Here is a 21,178-nt window from a genome sequence, read left to right on the forward strand (position 1 = left end):
AGTTTTTTCTCTGGTGATGATCCCTCTAAGACATATTGAATCATAACAAACCAGCATCTCATGACTTGTGTCGCTGGTCAGGCCGTGAACAGAATAAACTCTGAAAGATTAATTTTGCATGAGTATTCAACCTTATGGATGCCTCGTGCAACTGAGTTAAGTGCATTTCCAGTTATGCTGTGACATGATTTGATGCGAAGACACAAATCGTCGAATCATGTCACAGCATAACCGGAAATGCACTTGCTTGTGCGGCAGCTGAGTTAGGCAAGTGCATTTCCGGTTACTCTGTGACGTGATTAGATGATTTATGGTTAACTCATGAAGTTGCAAGGGACATTTGTAAGGTTGAAAGTATGCAACACAAGACCGTGGCTTGAGGAGCATCTAGTGTTGCATGGCAGCCTAATGAATGCATTTTGTAACACGATGTTGTGCATGTGACGGTGCAGCCCTGCCTCCGTTATTCTTGGTTCTTGTTCTTCCCTTGGCAGCTGGATTAGAACGTGACTTTGCTTAAATGTAATCCCTGGAGAGGTAATGTAGTATCTTCACTCGGAACAGAATTGGCAAACAATAATGAGTCAAACGTCAAAGTCGAAGGAAGTGGGAGAGTCACTTAACTTCAAAAATTTGTTTTAATTTCCTAGAAATAAGGCCAGTGGGATAAAAGAACAAACAATAAAAAAAAAATGGCTTAGCCGTGGAGGAAGTGGTTGACATACTGCTTCTTAAAGGAGTGAGGGTTATAATGGTCCTAAAAACAGAAACTGGAGGAAGATTCCAAAACCCGGCAGTAAAATGAAAGAAACAGTCACTAAACTTTTAGTGTTATGAATATGGATTTCCATAGTTAAATATGGGAAGAGGAGACATGGTTGTTATGAAGCTTCCTGTCTCGACAAAAATCAGTCAGTTAGGAAACAATGCCTCGGAAATATCAAGTTCACTTAAATTCAACAGGTGAGGATAGAGCCAGTAGCCAGCTGAGATATTGTAAGCTCAAAATTGTCTTAGGACATGAGAAAGCATTGATTAGATGACACAGTTTCAGGGCACTGCCTGTGAAAGCTGGCCTGAACAGGCGTGACTGACTCATACATCTAAATGATTGGATGAAAAACTTGTCTTAGGTGGTTATACTAAACCCATTCAGTATACCTGTCCAGGTATGCTTGTTCAGGTAGACCTGGTAGGTGTACCTGTAAGTGCATAACAGCTTGACCATTGTGACCATTTTTTAAATCTTCCAGACTCAAACCAAGAATAGCATGACAATATATATGAGTTTAGATTTGTTCAAATTTATCTTGGCCATTCCCTGGACTTGGTTAGCCCTGAGCCAAGAAAGTCAGCTATGTAACATATGGGATAAAGTCTGTACTCTGTCTTCATCACAGTTTTATGGTGACAGAATGAGAGATTTTTGGCTAAAGCTGTTTTTAGCGTGGCTAGACCTATACAGTATGTGGTATCCCAAAGAGTAACATTTTTGAACCCATGTGTTTATAAATTTCACAATTTAGGGTGTTTTTATTCGACCAAGGCCTAAGAGTATCGTGTCTAATATTCCAGAGGATTGTAGTTTTGAAACCATTCCTCTCTTATAAACTAGCTTGTGTTTATTGACCCTTTCTTCTTCTTCTTCCTTTTGTGCAGGATTATGTGAAGGAGCAGTCATCACAGAAACAGAGCACGGCTGGTGTGGTTGATCTCATGAAAACGCCTGTTCTGAGGATGCGGTTCATTCTCCTGAGTATCATGTGGTAAGATGGGATTTCTTGTGGCCAGTAGTTCTCATTAACACTCTTCTGGTGTCGGTAATTGGTGTCGTATACTTTGGTTAATACCCTAAAAAATAGGGGGTCCTAAGAGAAAATCAGTGTATGGTCTATTGACTCTGTCACATAACTGCTGAATCAGCAATTAGAACTGTAATAGTAAGCTTTAAAAAGTTTCTTCATTTACTTTCACAGAAGCTATTATTCTTCAAGTTTTGATCCTGTTCTAATAGGTTACCCTCATACATCTGTTTACACCTATTCCCAGTAAGGAACCCACCCGCTGTAGTAACTAATTAGGCTTATTTTTAACATTTGCAAGTGTATTGCAACTTAATATTTCTGTTTCAGTTCTCACTACAAGACCAAACCACCTTAATAAAGATTTTGGGCCCATTTTTTGTTTCCCCACCTACATATATCTCTTCTTCCCCCCTATTTCAATCTCTCACACTTCACATATACTGCTCAGGTCATTCCTTTCACAAACTTACACTGTTTTCCTGCCACAGGATGACGATTATCCTAGCGTATGATGGCCACATGAGAAACACAGAGAACATAGGCCTAAATGTCTTCATCTCCTTCACTGTGTTGGGAGCTGTGGAGCTCCCAGCCGATTTCTTGACGATCATAGGCATAGAGTGGATTGGGAGGCGACACACTACTGTCTGGACGCTGGTTCTGAGCGGCGTAGCCTGTTTGCTTATTGCTGCGATGCCAGAAGGTAAGTGAATGCTATTACTGGCTATTAGGCCTATTCTGGCTGTAAGGTGTGTGTGCATGTGTGACATCACTCTAGCTTGATATGTGAGCTCTCACTGCTAAGCAGACAAGTTTGTACATTTAAATAACCAAAATAGGTAAGATGTCAGTCAGAAATGGTAGACTAACACAACTATTTAAACACTGAGTCTTTTCCTTTCAGCTGAAACAACCGTCATATTTGCCCTAGCCATCGCCGGGAGGTTCCTCATCACGATGTCAATCAACGTTGGTCAGCAGTACATAGTTGAGGTTCTTCCAACCGTCGCCAGGAGTTCTGGGGCCGGTGCCATCCATACCTTGGGCAGCGCCGTTTCCTTCTTGTCTCCGTACATTGTCTATTTGGTGAGTGAGGTTTGTCTGCGGAGTGAGAGAAACATCTCTTTCGTGTTGATCCTCTCCACCATTTTGAGAGTACTGTGGGTTGTTTTGGAGTTAACCAATTGCTTTGGATGCTTCTTCCCTTTGGCTTGAACTAGAAAAGTGTTACATGGATAAGTGAAAGAAGGGACTTAGGCCCAAAGAAATATTCAAATGACCTGTCATCTAAACGTACTTGAGTCTAACCCACAGTCTTCCTTTCAGTCCAAGTTCGGGCACTTCCTTCCCTACTTAATCATGGGCATTGTGACCATCATAGGGGGCGGCTTTTGTGCCCTCCTGCCGGAGACTATCAACGAAAAGCTACCAGACTCACTCCAGGACGGAGAGACTTACTTCACTGGCCAGGGATATTGCTACAATCCCTGTTCTACCAGGTAAGAATACTTAAGTTAATGTGTTTTCCTAATACTGTCCGGCAACATATGTTGTTTTGTAACATGATAAAGATGGTCACCATGCAATTCACTTTGTTTTGGGAGCAGGTGCAAGTACAGGCATCACCCTACTTACAAACGAGTTAGTTCCAGATGGCCGTTTGTATGCTGAATTATTTGCTGGTTTGTTACTGTACTCTTCATGCTTACTTAAGTACATTATGATATAAAATCAATAGAGTGTTGTATGTTTTTTCATCCTGAAACACAATACACTGTGCATACAGTACTGTATGTACAGAACAGTCACGCGCAAAACAAAATCCGAACTTACAGGTGGCAAAGGGGAACGCTCCGAACACAACTTCAGTTTGCGATCCCTTTTGTTCGTATCTCTGAATGTTTGCAAGTTGAATGTTCGTAAGTAGGGTGGTCTCTATGGGCTGCTAATGTAACAGAATGTGTTGATGAGGCTTTGTGAATATCACCCAACAACTTATCTAATCATGACTTATTCCTGTGTCATGCAGTAGTTATCAGTACTAATTTAACAAGTCAGTTTACACATGTATACTAAAATTCACTGACACATTTCTCTCAGCCCTGAAATGCATAGGTTCAGATCTTGGTCAAGGAGGGAGAACTTGCATATGATTCCCTTTTGGTGTAAGTTATCCTTTATGGCAAAAGGACCTCGTTATTAATGGGTTAATTGTGGCCAGTGTCAAAATATATATACATACTATATATATATATATATATATATATATATATATATATATATATATATATATATGTATATATATAGATATATATATATATATATATATATATATATATATATATATATATATATATATATATATGTATATATGTATATATGTATATATATATATATATATATATATATATATATATATATATATATATATATATATATATATATATATATATATGTATATGTATAAATATGATACATAACATATATACTGTATATATATGTATATATGTATATATAATGCATGTATATACAATATATATCGCCACATAGCAAACTCCCCTAATTTTTATCAGAGTTCTCTTTAATACCATTGAGGTAGGAATAAAATTCTAGGCTGATATCTTCTTAAGACATAACGAGATTAATTGAGATTACGACGAAACTTGATATGAGCTTACTCGCTTCCCCACAGGCGCCACTACGAGGAAGATTACAAGTATGTATTTCTGGAATTTTTTTTTTTTTTTGTCTGACATATCCTGGGCTTCCCCAGGACTGTAATTCCATTTATGAACGAGTATTCTCGTAATTACATTTGTTTAATTTTCGTTTTTAATCGAATGACTAATTCCATTATTTTTTCTATATGATCTTGATGCATTTACCTGGCAGATTTTATACAGTTATTAATTGATAAATATTTATTCATTTATTTTTATTAATTTTATTTTATTTTTCCATTTCGTTATTTGTGTTCCTGATGTTTATACCAAGAGGGTTAATCCCAGAGAAAATATGTCAAGTAATATTTTTAAGAAAATACTCATGCTGTTAGACACAGTTCATATGAAATTATGCTTCAATAGTAATATATTTTTATACCTACTGAATTCTGTTTATGAATGGGTATATTCTTATTTATTCATTTGTATATTGAATGACTGATTACATTCATTTACACGTAATCTTCATGCATTTATCCGACAATTTTTGTGGTTATAAAATAATTTTCATTTATAAGTCCACTTCTCCCATTTTGCTGGACAAGAAATCCCTCAGGACCAGCCTGTCGAGAATCCACAGATCCTACATTGCGCTTGGCTAATCCTCCCTAAATCTCCTGGATTAATATTTGCTGTCTCCTGTTGGCTCTGAATGCCTGCGAGAGACGCTGCTGCTCGCACCAGACCCCACCTTTTCAGGGTCCTGCCAAATCTAAATGCTTTCGTTGTGGGGCTTCACTATCCAGTGATTTGAGATCATCCTGTAGGTTTTATTTCCATAAGCCTTTCTATTGAAGGATCTTCACAATTCACAGTTAATATTTTTCCTGCCGAGAGCGACCAGGTTCGCTGGACGGCAGCGCCAGTATGCTGTAAATGTTGTGCCTCGCTGTGGAACTTCCCCAAGGTTCCAGAGGTCCTTTCTTCCTCACACCGCTGGGCTGTGGAACGGCCTCCTCCCTACTGAGGATGTCGTGCGGTTGGAACTTCTTCTTCAGAAGTTCAAGCGAAGATGCAATGCATTACTGCCCTAATGCTATTCTTCTTGAATTTAATACATTTCTACCTATTTATTCAAGTTCCAGAGGTCCTTTATCCCTCACACCGCTGGGCTGTGGAACAGCCTCCCTACTGAGGATGTCGTGAAGTTGGAACTTCTTCAGAAGTTCAAGCGAAGATGCAATGCATTACTGCCCTAATGCTATTCTTCTTGAATTTAATACATTTCTACCTATTTATTAATTTTTTTTTAATAAGTGGTATGCCACAACCATTAGGATTTTCAGACATTTTTAGTTTTCTGAAAAGAAAACTATTGTGCCGGCATTGTCTGTCCGCCCGCACTTTTTCTGTCTGCCCTCATATCTTAAAAACTGCTGAGGCTAGAGGGCTGCAAATTGGTATGTTGATCATCCACCCTCAAATCATCAGACGTAACAAATTGCAGCCCTCTAGCCTCAGTAGTTTTTATTTTATTTTAGGTTAAAGTTAGCCATAATCGTGCTTCTGGCAGCGTAAACACAGGCCACCACGGCCGACTGAGTGTTTCATGGGCCGCGGCTCATACAGCGTTATACCGAGACCACCTAAAGATAGATCTGTTTTCGGTGGCCTTGATTATGCGCTGTACAGAAAACTCGATTGCGCCGAGGAATCTTCGGCGCATTTTTTACTTAGGTTTTACGACAGGAAGTTCAAAATGATGGTCTCTTTCTTGACTTTTCTGGCAAATAAATAAATAAATAAACAAATAAACAAACAAATAAGTCAGGCGTAAATACTGAAGCAAGGAGCAAATTCATAGTGCCGTCAGTGCACCTCACGTGGTGCACTGTAGGCATTACTGAAGGGCCTTTGCAGCGTCCCTTCGCCCCCTAGGTGCAACCTCTTTCATTCCTTTTGCCGTACCTCCGTTCATATTCTCTTCCCATCCGGCTTTCCACCCTCTCTAACAATTGTTTCACAGTGCAGCTGCGAGGTCTTCCTTCTGTTACACCTTTCAAACCTCCTTACTGTCAATTTCCCTTCCAGTGCTGGATGACCTCCTATGTCCCAGCGCTTGGCCTTAGACCTAAATTCTATATTCTATTCTGTTCTATTTCATCATATGTATTCATTTATCACCTCTCTCTCTCTCTCTCTCTCTCTCTCTCTCTCTCTCTCTCTCTCTCTTTGGAGCCCTCTTGGGTGCATAGAGGTCTGCTGACTCTGCTCATTCGAGGTTTTCAGCTGACGACATGAAGATGGAAAGAGATAAATAAGTTAGTCCTCATTATCTGGGATCCATTTTTCGGATTACCAGGTAATATTTCTGGTCATTCGAACAGAGGACAGTTCTGGAACGGAATATGAAATTTAGGACGAAGGCCAAGCGCTGGGACCTATGAGGTCATTCGGCGCTGAGAGGGAAATTGACAGTAAATAGGTCTGAAAGGTGTAACAGGAGGAAAACCTCAAAGCAGTTGCACTCTGAAGCAATTGTTAGATGTTGGCAAGAAAGTAAGGTGGAAGAATGAGGATACGAACGGAGGTATAGTAAAAGGAACGAAAGGGGTTGCAGCTTGGAGCCGAAGGGACGCTGCAAAGAGCCTTAAGTAACGCCTACAGTGCACCGCGTGAGCTGCACTGACGGTACTACCCAGCTACGGCGCCTAATTGTACGGTTTTGAGAGCATCGTTCAGAGGTAGACTCACTTTCTGGGGGCTGCTCAAGGCTGGGTTACACCCAGTTTTAATATGTTGTCTTTTTGACTTTTTAGCTTTCTGTAAAAGAAAACTATTGCGCCGGCTTCGTCTGTCCGTCCGCACTTTACTCTGTCCAATTTTTTCTGTCCACACTTTTTCTGTCCTCCCTCAGATCTTAAAAACAACTAAGGCTAGAGGGCTGCAAATTATTATGTTGATCATCCACCCTCCAATCATCAAACATACCAAATTGCAGCCCTCTAGGCTTAGTAGTTTTGATTTTATTTAAGGTTAAAGTTAGCCATAATCGTGCTTCTGGCAGTGATATAGGATATGCCACCACCGGGGCTTGGTTAAAGTTTCACGGGCCGCAGCTCATACAGCATTATACCGAGACCGCCGAAAGATAGGTCTGTTTTCGGTGGCATTGATTGTACGCTGTAGCGGCTGTACAGAAAACTCGAATGTTTAAGAATTTGGATTCATCCAGGTAAGATGTTCTTCAGTCCCTGTCGTGAATGTTGAACTGTAGGTCGATGTAGGCCAATGTAGGTCGTCGTTCCCCCTTTTTGTGATATTTCTTTTTACAGGCCGAGTGTTTGCAAATAGTCCACTTTTTGTAAAATAGCCTATCTTGTAATTTTTTTTATATTTATTTTTATTTAGGGAAGAAAAATACGGGAAACATATTAAGATTTTTTTTCGGGTTTTCTGTTAGCCCAAGAATATTTTGAAATGACCAATGAAGATTTTATTTTTTATTTTTTGAATTAACATGATTTTGTCTGTTTATTTTGACAGTAACAGTTAGCAATTCCTCCCTTTCACTCTCTCTCTCTCTCTCTCTCTATATATATATATATATATATATATATATATATATATATATATATATATATATATATATATATATATATATATATATATATATATATATATATATATATATATATATATATATATATATATATATATATATATTGACTCCTGCATCCAGTATTCACTTTATTTCACTATACCAAAACAATTTTATTCCATTCATGAAACCTACCTTCTGATTTGCAAAAGAGGTAACATAATTTTCACTTTAAGTTTATCAGATACTAATATTATTAATAATAACTTTATGTGATTTACTTTCATACCTAAAAATGGTCTTTCTTTCAAATGTCAGAATTGTTCTAAAGTAAAAAAAAAATAACAATTTCGTAAAAATATTCATTTTAAGTAATTACTAATTGTCTCTATACATTTTTTTCCACGCGTCAGAATATCGGAAGACAATTCTGCTGGTGAGAAATAATGATTTCCTTTGCATGTGATTCATGATTCAAACTAATTTTTTTTTTCTTTGTAAACATTCAGGTGTAAGTGTGATTCACAATTCAAACTACTGCAGTATTTATATGCTTTCAGGTGTGATTCACGATTCAAACTACTGCAATATATATATGCTTTCAGGTGTGATTCACTATTCAAACTACTGTATTATTTGTGTGCTTTCAGGCATGATTCACGATTCAAAACAATTATGTTTTTACTTGCCACCAGTTATGAGTATGATTCAAGATTCATGACCCTATATTTCTTATAGGTATAGTTCAAGATTAGGGACCTGTTCTTTACTTGTTAGGAGTATGATTCATAATTCAAATTCCCTTATTTCATATTTGATTGTAAATGTATTAATGATTCGTGGCTGAAGACGCCTCATTCCGTGTTTGCTAAAAAAAAAAAAATACTTATGAATCTTGATTCAAGAACCGTTATTCCACATTTGCCTTTCAATAAAGATAATGCTATTGCCATTTGTGCCTTTCAGTTACATCCTGTCATATTTTATATAAAAATCCTTTTGTATCTCATCTTAATAACACCTAAAGAATGTCACAAATTGTGCTGAATTAACGTTCACTATTCTCGTTTCCTCCAGTAAGCTCTCACTTGCTAACAAATGGGGTGAGTAAATAATTTTTTACGTCAGTACCCCCTTTCTCTCTCTCTCTCTCTCTCTCTCTCTCTCTCTCTCTAATCAGTATTATTTGAAGAGTATCCGACAATCAGGATAGCTGTGCATGTCTAGAAAGAAGTTGTACAACCTTTCGTAAATGATTAAGGGGTAAATCAATAGCCGTGACGTCATTCCTCACTATGACGTCACAGTGACCGGCACTTGTAGAAGAAGTCTCTCGTCATTTCTCGGCAGCTGTACATGTGCTTAGATCGTAGTACTAAAACCCTCTTATAAGTCATAGATGATTTAAGATTAACACGAGAGGTAGAAAATAATTGGTATAAAGATAATGAGCCTGATTAGACTGTATAAATGTCCAGAACTACTGAATCCCGCAGGAAAACAGCGACGGAGATGCCCGGGAAGACGACAGAAGCGACACGGAAAGCGTCAGCCTCATGATGCAGGATCTGTTGCTCTACACCCCTGAGGACGAGTCGAGGCACTGCAGGGTGCAACACGCTTGAAGCCCACAACGCGCCCCCCGCGCCCCCTCCCACGTCCATTTTCCCACACTCGTAGTATAGAAGAGGAGATACAGACACAGGATTGTGCAACCTGAGGGAGGAGGCGTGTCATCACAAGGGCCCATTTCTCGACAACTTTTGGCGTCTTGCTGCCAAATTTTTTGAATCGGTTGACTTTCCTTCTTATTCCCCGATTATGAAATCGGTTTCTTAGCCTGTCTGGTGGTAGTTTTGACGCCAGATCACTTATATATTCAGTCAATTCGCATGTGTGTTAAGATGGCGTCGTACTAACATCTTGGTTAAGTCAATTTTGCCACCAGTGTTGACAAAATTTGGAAGCAAGAACTCAAAAGCTGCCGGGGAATTGTGGCCGTGTGGCATCTTTCGAAGGGTGCTTGATCTGGGTGTTAAAGTCATATAATTTCTTTCAACAAGACGATTGGTAAATCACGTACAACCGTGTATACGTATCTAGGTGTATGTCTGAATGTGTGTGTGTGTATAGTCTTCTCAAGGAATGAGTTTGTAAAGGTGTCACGTGAGCATTTTTCTGGCGCCTTTTAGCATAATGCGCCCGAAATTCGCATCAAGTGGCCAACACGGGTTGAATTTATGCATGTCCATGGTTATGCAACATCTTAATGAACATCTATGGGTTCAGTTTTGCATCAGAATGAGGAGAAATATTGACAGTTTTTGGTTGCAAGGTGCTAAAAGTAGCCACAAATAAGTGTCAGTTCGGCACCACTTATTCGGTAGAAGCCTCATCAAAAGTTAGGCCTACGCTCTATATATCCTTTGTAATCATGATATAAGTTTAATTATGTTTGTATTCTTCAAGAAAACGACACATATGTAAACCTCCCTCTTAGACGTGAGGATCAAATGACTAGGATACAGTAGGATTCTTGGATGGGATTTGTCAGATACGTTCATACGTTTGTGCAGCGTCCTTCTGTGAGAAGAGCCATGATTTGTATGAGCCTAAACATCATGAAATATATAGAGCAGAAAGCCCAGTTTGGACACAGGTCCATGTCTGTTCTATAACAAGTGGCTATATATGGTAAAAGCTCAGTCTAAATGCACATTTTTTTTTTTTGGTTCAATGATCTAATACATCAAGCTGAAGGGAAAAGATAAATTTCGTCGTGTATATAAACTGGGTAAAAGACAATTTTTATTAACAGTATGTCCCTCTTCCGTAATATTCTCCCAGTCAGACCCTTGGTTTGACCAACCAACTTTTCAGAGAAAAATTGTTTGTGTAAAGGTCCCTTTAAACTTAGGAATCCAGGAGCAACTTTTGTGAGACGTATAAATGAAAAACTGATCTAGTTTTGAACTGAATGCAATCGACCCTGACAACTGAGGGGATAGTCGATACTTTAATAAGACAGGACCTAGGCGCTTGTCTACTTTATATTGTCAGACAAACAGTAGACTGATTTCAGTGGTTTATCCAAGATTTAGGTCTTAACAGGACTTTTCTTTCTGACCGCAGGGTACTTAGCGATAGGCACAGGGTCCTGAATCAGATCTGTTTATTTCCCTTGTGGGACATGACCGTGACAGGTTTTGTTCACGTATCATAACTGAAGGGGATCTTTCCTAGATAGTGACCCCCAAGGGGTTTTAACCCGGTATGTATCCACCTTTGTAGCATGTTTAGTACAAGGCCGTTGGGGATGACCGTAAAAACATAAACAAAAGACTGTAAATATCATAAAGATAATGACCCCCAAGAAATATTAGTCCTAGATAACGACCCCCGAAAACCCTGAAGGGGGTCACTGTCTAGGAAAGATCCCTGTGAAGGTATCTGGAAGCCATAAAGTATTTCCCCCTGCTACTCAAAGCATTTGAACGAATGGGTCAGAAAGCCATAATCAAAAGGACTCCCACAATCATTCATTTGGTTTATTCACTCTTTCTTTGAGTACTCATTGATTCCAACCATTCACACGTCCATCCGCTTACTCATACATTCACCATCCATCCCTTCATCCACTTTAACTCGCCACTCCATCCATCTGTACGGTGCCAGAAGCATAATAATTGTTGAGATTTTACTCTGTCCGAATCCTTGTTGTTGTTGATGATGATGTTAATGTTCTATTTTTTGGAAAGAACTGAATGGCTGATGAGATACTCGGTGTGAGGTTGAAGTGTTTGCTCCGCTAATTGTTATCAGTTCGATTTAGCGACAGACAGCGGTGTTGACTCTACTAAAAACCTCACATTGGCATTTGTAAGTGATACCTTGCCAATACTTTGAGTTACTCTACTAAAACACTCTTTTTATCATCTGTAGATAACTGATTATTTGCTAATACACTTGAGTCTGCTAAAAACCTTTTTGAACAACTGATTATTTCCTGATACTGAGAAGTAGCCTATACCAACAGCAAGCTAAGGTTGATGACGAGCTAGGTCTAGTGTTACTCACCTTCAGCAGAGAGGAAAGGTGTTTTGACAGAAGGAAGGCGAAAGCCACAGTTCTCTTAGCCATTTTTTGTGTGTCCTAGTCTTCCCTTCACTCACCTAAGGACATTTCTGTCCTGTAGGAGTTTGCTGAGGAAGTTCAGGATCTTCTGGCTTGCTCCATAAGTATGCAGGCTTGTTGAGACTGGCCATGACTTGAGCCTCTGATTTCAAAGGACCTGGGGACAGAACTTGCTGTATTTAGTTATTTTAGGTAGGCTAGCCTTCAAGATTCTATTTTATTTTTTAGGTGGCACATAATTTTGTTCACTGAAGTCATTGCAATGGATTGTGTACATGCATTACTTGGTGTTCAGTGTCATATCTTCCTTCTGCTAGCTGATGATTAACAAGTAAACAATGACACGAGACTGAAGACTATTTCCTTTAACCCTGGGCTCATGCCTTCTTTCAAATGAACACCATAATATTCTTTGGAAGCTTGAATTTCAACCCGGTGGCCCCTTTGGTGGGCTTGTTCCATATGAATAGGGTTCATCTTCTGAATAATATAATAATAATAATGGGAAGTTAATGACAATCGCAGAAGACGGAACCGAGCCATGATTGAAGACTCAAATCTTGTACCCTTAACCCATAGGAACTAGTGGCCATTACACGAGACACCACTCAACTATTTATGCCATCTCCTAAAACTGGTACCTTTATCTTCTGGTAACCGGCTGACAATCACTACAAGATGGTAACTAACCCTTACTTCACTTGGAAACATGTTTGATTCCACGTTAAGGAGTAGGCTGAGAGTTCAGTTCCGTGTCCCAGTTGTTATGTGCAACAGATATTTAGCAGTGTAATTGCTGATTCCAGGGTAAGGCACAGGTTCTTGGGAATTACTTGGCTTTTGTTTATTTGACCTTTCATCTACTTGACCCTTCATCTACTTGACCCTTCATTTATTTGACCCTTCATTTATTTAACCCTTCATCTACTTGATCCTTCATCTATGTACTTGACCCTTCATTTATATGGCCCTTCATTTATTTAACCCCTCATCTACTTGACCCTTCATGTACTTGACCCTTCATCTATTTGACCTTTTATATATTTGACCCTTCATCTACTTGATGCTTCATTTATTTGACCCTTCATCCACTTGGCCCTTCATCTACTTGACCCTTCATTTATTTGACCCTTCATCTACTTGATGCTTCGTCTACTTGACCCTTCATTTATTTGACCCTTCATCCACTTGACCCTTCGTGTACTTGACCCTTCTTTTATTTGACCCTTCATTTATTTGCCCTTCATCTACTTGACCCTTCATGTACGTGACCCTTCATGTACTTGACCCTTCATTTATTTGACCCTTCATTTATTTGACCCTTCATTTATTTGACCCTTCATCCACTTGACTCTTCATCTATTTGACCCTTTATTTATTTGACCCTTCATCTGCTTGACCCTTCATTTATTTGACCCTTTATTTATTTGACCTTTTAAGCAGTGTTCGTTCGCAGACGTTCAAATATGAAAGTTAGCATAATCGTAACGTCTGCTTAATCTAGGTCCTTCAAAAAGCTAAGTCCACCTTACATATATAGTTAAATTACCCGACTTAGTTTTGAGGTATGTTCTGATGCATAGTGTTAATTTTAACTAATCTTTAAGAATATCTGAAATTATTTGATTAGAAAGATTTGAAAGCTAACATTCTTCTCGTTAGCTAACCAGACGGTTCGACCCATTATTATTATTATTATTATTATTATTATTATTATTATTATTATTATTATTATTATTATTATTATTATTATTATTATTATTATTATGATGTTAAGTAGAGCTCTAACGCCAGTGTTATAGAACCAGTTTGTCGTATTATTAAAATGCACATTTCCTAGACATAATGAGGACATGGCTTCATTGAAATTTTGAGCAAATAGGTTATAAATTATGGTTGAAGGCTCTCAAGTCCTTGTTAAAATACTCGAGGATTTTATATAGAAAAAAAGGAAGAATGAAAAGAAAGATAACAGATTGCAAAAGACTCCTTTTGCATCTGTGATAAAAGTCTGTGAACGTTACCACTGTAACATAACTTTCTAGACAGTGCAAAGAGACTTGTTTAGTTTCGTTGGGGATCACAGTAAGTGATTCTGTATTTTGTACCTACATTTACTGTTGTCAAAAATAGTTATATAACTCCAAGCATGAAAATCAAAACGGAAAGCCATTTGTGATTGTGAAAGTGGACCATTTTTTGACACGCGTCTGTTCTTAGGCGAAAGTGCAATTTCACAGAATTGCCTTGTGAAAGTGGACTGTTTCTGGATTATTTTTTGGGGTGAAATCGCAATTTCACATAATTATGTTGTGAAAGTGGACTTTTGGATTATTTTTCTTAGGTGAAATCACGATTTCACAGAATTGCGTTATGAAAGTGGACAATTTCTGGATTATTTTTCTTAGGCGAAATCACAATTTCACAGAATTGCGTTGTGTAAGTGGACAATTTCTGGGTAATTTTTCTTGGGTGAAGTCACAATTTTACAAAATTGCGCTCTCCAAGTAATTTATCCGTATAAGGCAATCGTAAGGTTTTGCTCAAAGGTTTAGGATAATTGTCAGAAGTCCGTTGGTCTAATTACTTTCGCGTGTGGAAATTATTGTCTCTTTCTTTATTGGTGTTTTATGGTTAATTCTGCATTTTAACAATACGTCATTTTAATATTCTGTCCTTATTTTCACCTCAGTACAAGATTCTGACTGAGTTGAATATTGTGAATACATTCCAGCTCCACTCTCTCTCTCTCTCTCTCTCTCTCTCTCTCTCTCTCTCTCTCTCTCTCTCTCACAGCAAACTGACGTATAGGTCTAACAAACTAAACTCGGCATACAACCTAATTTCGGGAATGTAACACCGTTGTGAACGTAATCTGGCCGTCAGGAACGTAACCTGATCCTTAGGAACGAATCCGAGTCATCAGAAACATAATTAGCGCGTTGGGATCGTAACCCAGCAATCACTGGGCTCGAGCCCCCTGTTGTCAGGAATGTAATCTGGTCGTTGGGATCGAGTTAAAACTTGTTGGGAACGTAACTGATCGCAAGGAATGTTATCTGGTCGTTGGGATCGAATTGATCTTGTTAGGAATTAATTGATCTCAAGGAATGTTATCTGGTCGTTGGGATCGAATAAGAGCTCGTTAGGAACGTTAATTGATCTCAAGGAATGTTATTTGGTCGTTCGGATCGAATCAGAGCTTATTAGGAACGTTAATTGATCTCAAGGAATGTTATCTGGTCGTTGGGATCGAATAAGAGCTTGTTAGGAACGTTAATTGATCTCAAGGAATGTTATCTGGTCGTTGGGATCGAATCACCGCTTGTTAGGAACACAAATTGATCACAAGGAATGTTATCTGGTCGTCAGGAACGGACCCCAATAGCTAGGACTGTAACGCGTTTGTAAGCGAGGGGGCTATTTCGATCTTTTTTTTTGTGATGCTATCATTCCAACAAAGATTTTTTTTTATTTTGTATTTTGTAGCTGTAATCACTGAATGCATTTCGTCAGGAATCTATATAAGTTATGGAAGGCAACGAGAGACTTTTATTATATTAATTTTGTCAAAGGAAATATATATACATATAATATATATAATATATATATATATATTATATATATATATATATATATATATATATATATATATATATATATATATATATATATATATATATATATATATATATATATATATATATATATATATGCTACCTATACTAACAGATCCGTATGAAAGAATATACAGTACAGTACTAATCATGTAAGCAGAATATTCGCCTGAAGTAACGTACATATACTAGCAGTGAAAACAGATTTGCATATAAAAATACACGTTTGTTTTTGTCATGTAAAGTTTCTTGCATGAATACACGTGTCTCATACGCGCACTGATCCCTTGCATGAAGAAATATACTTCGGTCATTCATGTTAATACATTTTATCCTCAAAAAAAGAAATATACGTATTACCCCCATTTCTCCATGTGACTCGTTAATCGATATACTCCTGTTTCAATAGACATTTCTTGCATGCAATATGAAAACTGAGTCATGTTCAATGACTACACACAAGAATACAGCTGTTTCAAGTATGGTGAAGTATACACCTGTTACACACACGAAAACTTACACACCTGTCTCATATAACCTGATTCCTGACAAGAGGAGATTGTATCTCTGTTTCCCAGGGGGACTTTTGAACTAAAAGTTCTGTGCTGCTCTGCATTCACTTAGCTGTCCGGCTTCTTAAACTCTCTTTAAAACGAGTGGTTCAGGCGAGCCAGGAAAAGTCATTTGTGTATCGCAGTAAACATGTATTATATACATACATACATACATACATACATACATACATACATACATACATACATACATACATACATATACATAATATATATACATATACAATCTTTTCTTTCGTGACTCCAAGTCTTAGACAATCATAGATTTAAAATGATCTCGCTGTGATTCGGCACAAGAGGGATTCGAATCCGCGTTCTAACTTTGACACCCGAAGCAATAATGTATTCCTTACCTGCTGTTCGACGCAATATATTACCTTGTTATGGGATAACTGGTATATATATATACAGTATCCTGGTTACGGTAGGATTAACTGGTTATCAACTCTTAGAGTAAAAATCTCTCTTTAGGAAGGTTCTAGAACGACTTATAAATAGATTATACAGTGAGTATCTGTAGATAGTAGTGTACAGTGTAAGTATTGTTGAGGGTTTGTAGTGCATGAATGGTCTTATAGAACTGATGGTATGTAGGTTATTTTGTATAGCAGTTATATACGGTATAGTGTTTCTGTTTTTCATGAATGCTATAGTGAATTTGTTGTAAGGTTTTATTGGGGGGAAGGTGAATTTTTCGTAAGACTTTCTGGGGAAACTGAATTTGTTGCAAGGTTGACTGGAGAAACGGTGAATTTATTGTAAGATTTACTGGGAAATGGTGAATTTATTGTAAGATTTACTGGGGAAAAGGGGAATCTTAGTGTAAGATTTACTGGGGAAACGATGAATTTATTGTAAGGTTTACTGGGGAAGTGGTGAATATATTGTAAGATTTTCTGGGGAAACGGTGAATTTATCGTAAGGTTGACTGGGGAAATTGTGAATGTATTTTAAGACTTATTAGGAATTAACGAATTTATTGTAATATTTATTGATAGACATGTTGAATTTGTAATATTTATTGATAGAAATGTTGAATTTATTGTATTTAGTGGGGAAATGGTAAATTTGTCATAAAATTTGTTGGCAAAATTTTGAATTTTTGTAAGATTTATTGGGGAAATATTGAATTTATTGTATATAGGATTTATTATGGAACTGTTGAATTTATTGTTAGCTGGAAATGTTGAATTTATTGTGAAATATATTGTGGAAATGTTGAATTTATCGTAAAATTTATTGGGGAAATGTTGAATTTATTGTAAGGTTTACTGGGGAAATTGAGAATTTATTGCAAGTTTTATTGGGGAAATTGTGAATGTATTTTAAGATTTATCGGGAAATTGACGAATTTACTGTAATATTTATTGATAGAAATGTTGAATTTATCATATTTACTGGGGAAATGGTAAATTTAATGTAAAATTTAATGGCGAAATTGTGATTTTTTAAAGATTCATTGGGAAAATGTTGAATTTATTAATATGGAAAAGTTGAATTTGTGAAATTTATTGGGGAAATGTTAAATTTATTGTGAAATATGTTAGGGAAATGTTGAATTAATTGTAAGATTTACTGGAAAATGGTGAATTTATTGTAAGGTTTATTGGCGAAATTTTGAACTTAAAAGGTTTACTTGGAAATGGTGAATTTATTGTAAGAATTATTGGAGGGAGTGGTGAATTTATTGCAGAGGTTATTAGGAAAATGGTTAATTTATTATAAGATTTAGTGGTAAATGGTGAATTTATTGTAAGAATTATTGGAGGGAATGGCGAATTTATTGCAAGATTTAGTGCGTAATGGTGAATTTATTGCAAGATTTATTGGGGAAATTGCCCTTGAAAGTTCATAAGAACTGATTAGGAATTAGGTTTAGATCAGAAGTTATTGTAAATGACTTCATATATCGGTCCTCAGTTTTTTTTTTTTTATTAAATACCCAACCAAGCATACCCCATAAGCCATTGACCCATATTCCAGAAATACCCTGTGAGGGAATATAGGCTGTTTTTTTTTTTTTTTTGATTAACAAATGATACCCTAAGGTACTATTTCAATCATGAAAAAAATTGTATCAGATCTTAAACTACAGTACATGTAAGTGTTCGTAACATGAAAGACAGAGAACGGAGATCACTTGATGAATGAATTGTAAACCAAAAGAAAACGGAGGTCACTTTATGAATGAAATTCAAATACAAAGAAACCGGAGGTCACTTTCTTAATGAATTGTACAGCAAAAGAAAACGGAGGCCACTTTATGAATGAATGGCAAAGAACTGAATTGTAAACCACTTTGAAGGCCCCCGAGTTTAGCAAGTAGTATTAGGGAATCGTGTTTGGTTTCTAAAACAGTAATGTGTAGACGAAGCTCTTAGCTCTCCATAGAATGCACATTAAAAGTATAAATAGATTGTTAACTTTAAGTATGATATTAAGTTCTAGGAAAAGGGCAAAATTCATGACAAAATGTTTCGAACAGATTTGAAATTATATTTTCAGTCTGTCCAGTCAGTGAATGCTCACAGATGTAATTTACTGGATAAGGAATTTCCTACAATTTATGCTGGGCAGTCGGTGAATCCTCAGATATGTAATTTAGTGGATAAGGAATTTCCAGAAATTTATGCTGGACAGTCGGTGAATGCTCAGAAATGTAATTTACAAGGTAAAGAATTTGCTAAATTTTTAATCTGACCAGTCAGTGAATGCCCAGAGATGTAATTTACTGTGTAAGGAGTTTCCAACATTGTAAGATGTTCAATCGGTGAATGCTCAAAGATGTAATTATCTAGATAAGGAATTTCCAGAAATCTAGGTCGGTCCAATAAGCGAATGCTCAAAGATGTAATTAACTAGGGAAGTAATTCCAAACGTTTTAAGTTTTCCAATCTGTGAAAGCTCAGTGGTGTAATTACTAGCTAAGGAATTACAAACAGTTTATGCTGTCAAGTCAGTAAATGCTCAGAATTGTAATTTACTACATGAGGAATTTGCAGCATTTTTAAGCTGTCCAGTTGATGAATGCCCAGAGATATAGCTGATAAGGAATGCCAATATTTTTAGTCTGTCCAATCAGTGAATGCTCAGAGATGTAATTTACCAGTTAAGAACCTTTCCAATCAGTGAATGCTCAGAGATATAACATTAATGGATAAGGAATACCAGTGCTCAGAATTCTAATCTACTGGATAAGGTATTTCAAACATTTTTTCTCCGTTTAGTTATTAAAATGCAAAGCTGCATTTCATTAGGAAATATTTTCTTGATTACCTGGCGATCTGCTTTGATAATTTTCTGTTCGTGGTAAAATCCAATATATGAATCGTTTTGCTGCTCTTCATTACATTTTTTAGTTCATTTATATGGTAAAAAGATTTTGCACAACATGTAATGCTTTACTTATGTTTATCAAACATTTTACATAACACACAACGTTTATCGAGTACTTAGGTATATCAGTAATGAACAGATGTAAAATTACATCTAGTTCAAAGATCTTTCCCCAGAACCAGAATATTTATGAGAGTGTTCATTCGTTATTCACCAGTGTAAAACGATTTTGTTCCTACATATGTGTTCTCTATTCTGTGGTTGATTTCCTAGAAAGTTAATGGCCTTTTTTTATATGTATTTCTTGTTCTGTATGAATGTCTGCTCATATTCAGTAACAAAACTTTTAAAAAAAATGAATGTCTATCATCCTAATATTCATGAGAACGGGTACAGAACAGGGACAAAAGAAATCTGTTCTTGAGAGACTTACAGGGTAAAATCAATCATGAATTTTTTTTTTTTTTTTTTTTTTTTATGAAGAGCAGTTGTTTTCCAAATGGTTTCTTCCTCTTCCAATAAATTTCCAGGAAATATGGTCTATTTCTTAAGTAATTGGCAAAAAAATAGTAAAGTATTTAACCAATTATTAGTTCCTTTTCTTATTAGATTCAGGGAAATAAAATATATTTCATGAGTAAATAGAAAAGGAATTTGTTAGTTTATTCCCAAATTGCTGATTTCTGAGAGGAAAGAAACTTTGTTTAATTACTTTTCCATTCGCTAGAGTCTTTTCCTGATAATTTTAATGGAAAAAATGTCACTTTTACCACTTTGACTGACTTTGTAACATCCTTATGTGGCTTAGTATGTCATCCAGCAATATTATGTGCATTATTTTGGTAAAACTGACGTACGATCCTTCAATTTCGTAAGTTTCATACAGTTTATATATCGTGGCTTCATGAGCCACGCAATAAATTTTATGTCACGTGCAATTTTTTCTATTAACACATGATAGTTATCTTTCATAATAAAATACGTGTAGAAGAATAAAGGAGGTTAATGGTGATACGATTTTCTTAACCTGGTTGTGGTGGTGGTGATGATGTAGTGTTAGTAGTAGTAATTGGAGTTTGGCTCTGGAACAGCTCCCTTGCTCCAGAGGGATTAGTAGTATTAGTTGGGAGCATCTTCAAAACGGCTCTCATGTTAGCCTGATTTTGCCTTAAGTTGTGCTTGTTTTTAAGTGTATTTTCCCTGTGGTATCTTACGTTTTTGATAAATTCTTGTCCATTTTAAATTTCCTCTTTAGACAAGTCTGTGAATAGTTGGATGCTGACTATTAGTTTTCCTTTACCTTCCTAATATGGCCGCTGCACTGATCTACATCTATGACTAATGTTGTATTCTGGGCAATAAAGTGAGAAACACTAATAAGCTTTTCGATTACTTCTTCACAGCATAAACAATTAGTATCTTTCCCCCTTTGATCTTCTCCTGCCATTTA

The 21,178-nt window shown here is 36.8% G+C and overlaps 1 protein-coding gene and 1 long non-coding RNA gene across 4 annotated transcripts in view; both read left to right on the forward strand.

The window, feature by feature from the left end:
* LOC136834841 (organic cation/carnitine transporter 2-like) overlaps nucleotides 1-11,364 on the forward strand; it is a 65,916-nt gene extending 54,552 nt beyond the window's left edge. For 2 of the 3 annotated variants that reach the window (XM_067097621.1, XM_067097620.1), the window contains exons 8-12: nucleotides 1,660-1,766; nucleotides 2,294-2,508; nucleotides 2,710-2,891; nucleotides 3,132-3,304; nucleotides 9,566-11,364. In XM_067097621.1, coding sequence (XP_066953722.1) covers nucleotides 1,660-1,766; nucleotides 2,294-2,508; nucleotides 2,710-2,891; nucleotides 3,132-3,304; nucleotides 9,566-9,629 — 741 coding nt within the window. In that variant the 3' untranslated portion in view covers nucleotides 9,630-11,364. Of the gene's footprint in view, nucleotides 1-1,659; nucleotides 1,767-2,293; nucleotides 2,509-2,709; nucleotides 2,892-3,131; nucleotides 3,305-4,497; nucleotides 4,700-9,565 lie in introns of those variants that run through there. The other variant, XM_067097622.1, reaches the window with a different exon arrangement.
* Nucleotides 11,365-15,900: 4,536 nt separating this feature from the next.
* Nucleotides 15,901-20,740, forward strand: LOC136834845 (uncharacterized). Its single transcript, XR_010851898.1, has 2 exons — nucleotides 15,901-18,567; nucleotides 18,648-20,740. It is a non-coding gene; the product is annotated as an uncharacterized lncRNA (long non-coding RNA).
* The last annotated feature ends 438 nt before the right edge of the window (nucleotides 20,741-21,178 follow it).

Source organism: Macrobrachium rosenbergii, chromosome 54 (assembly GCF_040412425.1).
Source record: "Macrobrachium rosenbergii isolate ZJJX-2024 chromosome 54, ASM4041242v1, whole genome shotgun sequence".
In the NCBI taxonomy this organism is placed as follows: Eukaryota; Metazoa; Arthropoda; class Malacostraca; order Decapoda; family Palaemonidae; genus Macrobrachium; species Macrobrachium rosenbergii.